We start from the raw sequence: 8,905 nt of genomic DNA, 5'->3' as shown, positions 1-8,905 counted from the left end.
GCTGCACAATATTAAGCAGATACTTGATTTTAATGCGGATTGTGCAAAACAGCGCCTCTCTATTTGAACTCTGGCAGTTTACATAATTTGAATGATGTTCTTGTGTTTGCACAACTTGCACTTGCAAACCGTTAGATGATTGTCTTCTTACGTTTGTGACCGAATGGCTGATTTTCATTTTTTAATTCTGGCATTATAGTCGTAATTCCCATCTGACCTGTTCAGTTCCAGCCTGTTTTCGACTAGGAGACATAAAAATCGGTAAATGCAATACATATTCTGAGTGCCAGATACTTTATTATTAACCGGTAAAGATCACGCCGCTTCAACTAGTTATTCAGAAATATAGACCAATTGTATTCGGAATTTAGAAATGATTTACGAGCTTATGGTTGTAATTTACAAATACGAATTGAACAGTACATAATTTCATACAACTGTAATTCCCAGTTCAGATTAGAATTCAGTCCTTGTAATCCTCGCTGATGACGCGCTCCATCTTGCACTGCAGCGCCAGCAGATCCGTCGCCCACTGATCGCAGCCGGGATGGATGGGCGGCATCACCATCTCCTCGCGGTTGGTCAGAATGTCGGCGAACTTGTAGTGCGCCCCGCGGCGCTGCTCCCGTGTCCGGAACAGCTTGTCCTGCCACTGCCCGTCGGCGTTGGCGGTCATCATCAGCTGTGGGGGTCCTAAAGCGTGCACTAACCTTCGTTATTTCGTTTATACGAGAAGCATTTAAACCAGCGCACCCAACGGCAGTTTATCGCCGCGATCCGTCTGCCACAGGATGAACGTTTTCCCGTACGTTGGCATCATGTCGGCCATGACCTTTTTCTCCAGGGCCCATGGAAGCCCCGGCGCGATGAAGCTGCCTGTTTAAGAATAAAAAGCGTAGATGCTCCGTTTTAACGCGTATTGCAAAAACAAGCGCTTCTCAGGTTGATGATCTTATTAAAATGTTTCGAACCGCGGACCGACTGGCCGTTTTCCCCTTTTTTGGGCCAAGTTATATGCACAGTCCTACAGACTCTGCTTGGTAGTCTGGTTAACTCCGATAACAGACGAGACTCTTGCCTGCTAAATAGCCAATGATCAATGTGACTAAAAAAAGTACTTAAATACTTCGTTGAACGCATACTGAATCGACAGATGCTTTCTGTTGCACACCTTGTTGATTTTATTATTAAATTTGGAACCGCGGACCGACTGGCTGAATAATGGTGGTATTCGAAACTGAAAAAGCGACTGCATACTCACTCAGCTTTCGCGCCTCAATGCATGCATTGAGGCGCGAAAGCTGAGTGAGCGCGCAGGAGATAAGATAACGCGCGCGTGTACGTGACGCTGTATGAGAGAAATCGCCGTTTCCCGCGATTCGCGGCCAGAATAGCTACTCCGGAGTAGCTTTTCTGGCCGCGTATGGCGTGAATCTTCATACAACGGCACGTACATGCGCCCGTTATCTTATCTCCAGCGCGCTCACTCAGCTTTCGCGCCTCCATGCATTCGCCGCGTATTCCGTCGCTTTTTCAGTTTCGAATACCCTTAATGCTCTTAATTTTTTAGTCCATCATTGTGTCTTAGAAACCTAGAGTACGGTAAATAGGTAACTGAAATTCGCGATTAACGATGTTTGTACCGGATTTGACGTCAAACGCGTGGTTATGCCAGAACTTCTGCTCTTCCTCGTCCAGCATGCAGAAGATCTTCTCGGTGACCACGTACTCGATGCCGATCAGCCGGGCGCCGGCGTCCGGGGAGTCGAAGACGGCGCACTGGAAGACGTCGTCGTTGATGGCTGCCACGTAGTGGTGCAACTCCACTTGCCGGTTCGGTTGCCCACTGTACAGTGAGTATATCAGCTGTTTCTCATGTCGCATTTAGGTAATACAGACAGAAAGGACACTGGCAGTTACACTTACTTGTAGAATGCGAATCCGCAGAAGTGTGCCTTGAACTGCTTTAGCGGATCGAAATTCTGTGTCGCCTGCATTCCCAACTCTTTGAACGTGGTCTGGAAAAACAGCCATCATACGTTCGGCAGATCGAGAAAAAATAGCTGGTATTACTAGTAACTACCGTCCATGATTTCCCATCGCCCGGCGTCTGATCCACCCGACTGCCGCCCGGTAACGAAGCATCCATGACTGCTATTATTTACCGTTTTTCATAAATATAAAAAAACTTATAACAATGTTATTTGCTCGCTGGACTATGAGTCTATGATGATGATACATGTCGTAGAATAGCTTAGCTTCGGCTAAGTTTCCGGAATTAACGGATGTTTCCGTTAGCGTGGTTAAACGGTGATGGTACAGGAGTGGTTTATTCCCAGTACATATCGGTTGACTGTTATTCGTGCACTCGAACTTGACCGACTCTACCGCGATTATTTCATAGCACGGTTTACTGCAGTTATATAAGGCAGTTATTGGACAGAAACCGGTTGCAGCGCTAGTCGCCTGCAGCGTCAACACCAGTACGCATTTTAGCTGCCGAAGCTGTAATTCCTACCTTTTGCATGCGATTCTAGTTGCGGAGTTCTTCGGTGGGCCCTTCGTCGGATGCTGATATATGCTTGATACATGTATCTGTACGTTATGCTATAATGCACAGAAGGAAAATGTTAACAACGCAATCCTGAACAGTGTATTACTATGTTTTGTTTATGCTGGAATGCTGTCTATAACTGTACAATCAGTGATAGATGATATTCCAGTCTAAAAAGAGCAACGTCCTCATCCATCACCATTTCTCCAAGTACGTTGAACTTTGTACAATTAGGTTATTAAAGTATGATTCTTGAAGTGTCTTTATTCATACTTCCGAATATTTTTATCAGTAGCTCATTCCAGCTACTGTCAGGTATCTGGACAGTATGGACAACCGTTCTTAACATTACTACTTACAGTTTCGCCGCCGCTATGGCTGCTTGAAGGATTTGATTTTCAAAATTTGATAAGAAAACTTTGAATTTTTGATTCTGCTTTTGAATATTTTACTGAGTTTCTGGGGGCTACACCAAACGGCAGATTCTAGCTGTTTCTTAAATCGAAGTTCGTAGCTTTTTGTTAAGGGATTTGGCCCGGTACATAGCACCAAAGTCGGGTACATACAAGGGAACTTTCGCTGTCGCGCACTCCTATACATTTTTATGCATTGCTTTATGACATTTTGTAGCCAAAGGATTTATATACGTAGGCGTGAAATCCGTTTGCGCGCGCAACATCCTGTTCGGGAGTTATTAGTGAAATAAAATTCCAAAAGTTTAAACGCGCGGAGGTGCACCAAAAGTCCCACTATGAACCGATGCTCTTCAGATTTTGCATGAAAATACACATTACTATGAAGATCGTTTTGGCACCGAACCAGCTTTCTACCATTTTTTTCAAATTTTAAAATAAATTTCAAAAATTTAAAAAATTATTTTAAAATTTGAAAAAAATGGTAGAAAGCTGGTTCGGTACCAAAACGATCTTCATGATAATGTGCGTTTTCGTGCAAAATTTGAAGAGCATCGGTTCATAATGAGACTTTTGGTACACCTCCGCGCGTTTAAACTTTTGCAATTTTATTTCACTAATAACTCCCGAACCGGATGTTGCGCGCACAAACGGTTTCTTCGCCTATGTTTACGAATCCTTTGGCTACAAAGTACAAAATATCATAAAGCAATGGAAAAAAGTGTTTGGGAGTGCGCGACAGCGAAAGTTGCCGTGGATGTATGCAAATTCGGTGCTATGTACCGGGCCAAATCCCTTAGTGACTAGCCGGGACTCAGGCCCGGGAGTACAGATATGTGACCCTATCTGCATTGTATTGCGTTCTGGGAGCACATTTAAAGATTTTTCGAAGTGTTGCTTACATCTTTTAACTTTTTCAGCTTATAAGAAAGAGACACGTCATTAAGCGTTAGATGATTACTTGATGATGTTATTATCTGTATACCTTTAGGCTGTAGTCGCGGTAATAGAGGAATATGCTGGCCTTAAAACTTTTGGTGCAAAATAAAATCCAAGGGAACAGGTATTTGTGTGCAAACAGTTTATTAAAACATCTGAAATTAAATCTATTGCGTTTTTCCCTTGCCCGAACGATGCCGCCACTAGCGTGACCGTAATTTCTGGCGCGGCAGCACAGCGCAAAATACAAGTTAACGGGTTACGGCCAGCTCCGTAATACGGCGCGGCATGTTACATTTTTACACTCTCTAACTCTCTAGGCTTCTAAATTTCTGATGCAAGCTAAATATCGCTCTAAATTCTTTATATTGCTCTAAATTCTTCTTTATGATTACCTTGAAACCAGAGGGAAATAAATTTTGTCTTTGTGGTAAATCGGTACGGGTATTAGATTTCTGCATGTACCTTTACGTTACAGGTACTAACAATTGTAAATTCGTGTACACGTAACGAGAACTTGCAAAACGCCCTTTTTTACTGTGTAATGACATTTTGTAACCAAATGATTTATATACATTGTTAAATGCGTGCAGCATCCGGTTGCCAGAATGCTTTTCTAATGACCCTAAGTAGCTTGCTGTTGAGCTGGTTTAATGACCCCTCGAGGCACGCACCACTCACCAGTATCGTCGTTATGTATCAGAAATCATCAGTACGTATCTGAACTTCGATTATTGACGTTGACATACACATCTTGGACACGTAATTGTACGATAACGTTCTCATAATTATTGGTTATCAGGTGTGTTAGAATATTTCCTAACGAAGGTGTGGTAGTAAATACCTGGCTCCAGAATCGCAAACCATATTTATAATGTAAACATCAATCACTCTCTTTAAAACAAACAATAAATAACAGAAATTAACTAGGGCGGGTGCGATGCAAATGGAGAGGTCTTCCACCTAAACAAATTTCAACAATTTCCATTTGCTTTACTCTTTAATTAGTGCGCAAGTACAGAGCAGTGAAGCCTGTGAAGGTACAAGGTTAAAAACAAATTTTGCAACCAACAGTTATTCATGTAGCGCGCAGCATTTAGGAATTGGTGCCAGTGAGAGCGAAAACAATAAAAAACATACTGATGTAAATCTCTTAAAAAGTGCTTATACTTTGAGTTGTTTTTTTTTGCCGTGTATCGATATACCGTAAAATCCGATGTTAACGCTCCCACGACCCTGAAATTAACGCCCCGTGCGGTTTTAAACGCCCCCTCCTGTAGGTCACGAAAAAATAAAGACCTAGAGCGTTAATATCGGATCTTACGGTATAGAAATATCGAAAGCTAACAATAATAATTTAATAAAACACTGCAATTAAAAGTGACCGAATTATTGCGAAAATACGGGTATGTGTTATCTACGTAGCAGTACTAGCCATGTGAATATTGCCATGCGAAAGAGTGGACTAACCGCTCGCCACCAGCCAACATCTACAGATACTCTATTTTTTTCCATATACAGTGATATACTGCATAAATTTCTTCTCAAATAATTAAAATAAATACTGCAGCCAAAGACAAACACCGGTCAAACAAACTAAATCACCGCTAAATGCACACGTTATCTCCGTCCATCGCCGACCCCGGCGCCGCCGTCCTCCAGCAGCTGGCGCACCTGCTCGACGGTGTCCTTGACCTGCTGGCTCAAGCTGTTGAAATGGATGTTCAACGCCTCCGACACGGACTTGGCCATCTCCATGGGGATCTCGCGGACGTAGGGCGGCAGGCGGGCCTGCATGTTCTTGGCGATCTGCAGGGGGATCTGCTTCATGCCCTCGCCGGCCACCGTGATCAGGATGTACAGGTGCCGGAACAGCCGGAAGGGCACCGTCCGCAGCGCCTCCACTAACGGGTTGTAGTTGGCGCTGCCCATCGCCATCAGGGCGTTATTATTATTATTATTATTGCTGTTGAGGCTGTTCGGGCGGTGGAGCTCCCGCTGCTGACCGGAAGTGGTTGGCGGGGTGCTGTACATGGGCGCCACATTTTCGCCTACTACAGTTCCCTTTATTTTTATCGCGCGGATCGTCGATCTATTTTTGGATAATCCTATACTTTTTACTGGTTAGTTCTACTGCGGATAAAATAAATTAACAACATTTCAGTGGAAAATAAATTTTTATTCCTGTTCAGACATTATTATTTTTATTATTCCTTTTTACATATTATTTATATTTACTTCCGCTGAAAATTTTATAATTTGTGCCAACTTATAAAATATTCTGAACTGAAATTTTCTAAATTCATTGCAATTATCGTTTTACTATATAAAAATGCACTTTGACGTGCATTGGCAGACTGGAGCGTTGCTAAGGCGAAATTTGCATTACTTATTATTTTTGCTGTCTCTTAAATTACTTCCGTAACGAACTTCCGTACCCGACACAGACACATTTTTGCATTGGTACTGAATATAGAGGAGCTTCGCTACGCTCCGGCCGATTAAACAATAATAATTTTTGTTCACTTTTAGTTAATAATTCTTTTACCTATATTTAACAGATTATATAACAGAAATTTTTTATTCTTTTTTATATTTATTCGTCGGTACAAGTTTTGCTGTAATAAATTCGAACACGGTAATGAGTAATGAGGTTAAAACATCCCTCAGTTAAACATATTTATTTAATTAATTTGTTAATTGTTATATATTTAGTAATTTTGATATTCTTAGAAGTTATATTACCAATATAATATACACTCATGATGTGTCATCTACTTGTGAACTGTGACCATTGTCTTACTAACTGATCTACTGTGTGTGAGTGTACGGTGCATCCAGCCTCCAGGTCACCAATAGCCTTTTTAATCACATGTTTAGGTGCAGTAACTTACTAATAATTATCGTGAATGTACCGTGTGGTATATACATAAGCAACCAGCTTGTATAACATTGAACAACAGAACATAACAGAACTAAACCAGCGTGTGCGACACTTCCGGTTTCTTATAGTACACCAGGTTAATGATAAATTATCAAGTTTTCAAACAACGCAGAAGATACCGTGTCTCTGGGTACGGTACATACGAACGCATTTTGTGAAAGTGTCGGGAATGCAAAAAAAAACATCGAAGTAGTGAAATCGAAGTAGTGGAATCATCGAAATGAATCGCTGGAGTCAAACAAAACACAGTGCACCGTACATGTTTTTTCTGTGGTGAAGCGTACATATACGGGTCTGGTCAACTAACCGATGCCATGTTCCTAACTTCCGGTCCAAACACATGCGCATATCGGCATATTTTTTGTGCAGAAGCTGCACCTCGCTCCAGCTAACTTTTGCGGCAGGTTCATTGAACCGTGACAGGTTCTTATATGCGGTATACGACTAGAATCAGTCGTAGCATATAGGAAACTGTAGTTTCGGTTTTGGTCTTCGATATCCGTGTAAACAAAAGTAATTTTTATGCCCGTAGAGTACGGAAGGATCCGGCCGGTTGAAGGAAGCGGGCCTAACAGTCATGTGACATGAGTCATGTGACATGAGGCGAGTAACGATGCGTGAAACTTGTAGATAGCGTTGTTAGCTCGGCATCTTTTAGATTACATTATGTGCTCCTACATTATGTGGAGCACCTTGCAATGTGCTCGTACATTATGCAGGAGCACATTGCATCGGTTTCCCATCGGTTCTTGGTGGAGAAAAACGGAATTATAGCATCCAAACAACGTATCCATATTTCAGGCAATGTGCTCCACATACAGTAGGATACACTGCAAGATATTACTTAATGTGGAGATTATAAGGGTAGGAATATAAAGTGCTGAATAGAGAGTTTAATAATATAGTAAATTATATTAAAAGTGATATGTTTGACGGAAAGTGATAATGGAGAAAGGGTGAATGTTAAATTAGGGTGAAGGTAGTGGGAGTTTTACTATAGTATGGTAGAAATGTATTCGACTTTCTGGTTGTTCGTATTTGAGTGTTTAATGAAGTGTTACAGGAAGTGGAGTGTGTTGAGGGTTGTAGATAGTGATGGATTATTGTGGAAAATTCAAGAAATTTCGAGAAAGTTGATTGCTTAATGGAGCAGACTATTATGTTTTACTCTGATAGTCTTGGATGTGTAGGAACAGGTGGTTTGTATATAGGAAGTAGGTTGGTAGGTACATTAAAAGGTTGTTTGAGAAAATGTATAGTTTAATTTGTTTGTTGACTGGATTTTTTGAGTTCGGGGGGTACATAAGAAGTTGAGGAATCTTGCGTTTGAGCTATTATAGAGTGGACGAAGTATATGGAGTGAGCAAAATGTTTTTCTTGTTTGTTATTTTTGGTGGCCGGTGTGGATTTGTGGATACTTACTGATTCAGGTTGCTGTCTTTTGTTTGGCTTTGGTAAGTCTTTTTAGGTTGAGTATGGTTTAGTAAGTTTTCTTTCATACATTATTTTCGTTTAAGAATTCTTTTTTTAATAAAATACTTGAAGGTGGTTGTGATCGTAAGAAATACATGCGTGAGTATATGCGTGATTATAGAAATAAATGCAAAATCGAAACTGATGGTAATTGTAGCAGGGAGGATAATGTGCGAAGTGGTGATGATTTTAGATATGAGAAGGTAAAAGTTAAAAAACAAAAATGTAATTGGAATACTGAAGGTGGTGCATTTTCTGGTATGTATGGAAAAAATTATTGGAGGATTTTTGGACAATTATTGGACAATTTTTGTAAAGGGAACGTGCTAAACGACATTTGCGGAGTATGGTAATATGTAATGGTTGTCCGGATCTTTTCTTAAGCACTACTTTACGATTTTGTCCTGAATTGTTGTGTTTTGCTAACCCTGTTCAGTTTACATTTTTGTTTTTTAACTTCACATTTTCATGTCTAGCATCATCACTACTTCATTATCTTCCTTGCTACAATTACCATCAGTTTCCGTTTTGCGTTTTTTTTCTATAATCACGCACATACTCACGCATGTATTTCTTGCGATC

The 8,905-nt window shown here is 40.9% G+C and overlaps 1 protein-coding gene across 1 annotated transcript; it reads right to left on the bottom strand.

Annotated features, from left to right (window-relative positions):
- Window positions 1–260: 260 nt before the first annotated feature.
- LOC129582295 (uncharacterized) lies at window positions 261–2,303 on the bottom strand. The gene is made up of 5 exons (XM_055473791.1): window positions 2,084–2,303; window positions 1,927–2,018; window positions 1,644–1,846; window positions 754–876; window positions 261–693 (listed from the first exon to the last, which is right to left on the bottom strand). Exons 1-5 carry the CDS (start codon window positions 2,147–2,149, stop codon window positions 464–466), a joined length of 714 nt encoding a protein of 237 aa, XP_055329766.1. The 5' UTR covers window positions 2,150–2,303; the 3' UTR covers window positions 261–463.
- Window positions 2,304–8,905: the final 6,602 nt, after the last annotated feature.

This window comes from Paramacrobiotus metropolitanus, unplaced genomic scaffold (genome assembly GCF_019649055.1).
Source record: "Paramacrobiotus metropolitanus isolate TYO unplaced genomic scaffold, Prichtersi_v1.0 Parri_scaffold0000007, whole genome shotgun sequence".
Classification (NCBI taxonomy): Eukaryota; Metazoa; Tardigrada; class Eutardigrada; order Parachela; family Macrobiotidae; genus Paramacrobiotus; species Paramacrobiotus metropolitanus.
This window is presented reverse-complemented; position numbering and strand designations above follow the sequence as displayed.

Bases quoted from the DNA above. Each gene is read 5' to 3' on its own strand.
- LOC129582295 (XM_055473791.1), bottom strand. From the start codon at position 2,149: ATGGATGCTTCGTTACCGGGCGGCAGTCGGGTGGATCAGACGCCGGGC. The intron at 2,019-2,083 runs GTAGTTACTAGT...CTGTTTTTCCAG, and splicing joins GCGATGGGAAATCATGGACG to ACCACGTTCAAAGAGTTGGG. The intron at 877-1,643 runs GTACAAACATCG...ATTCTTAAACAG, and splicing joins CGCGTTTGACGTCAAATCCG to GCAGCTTCATCGCGCCGGGG.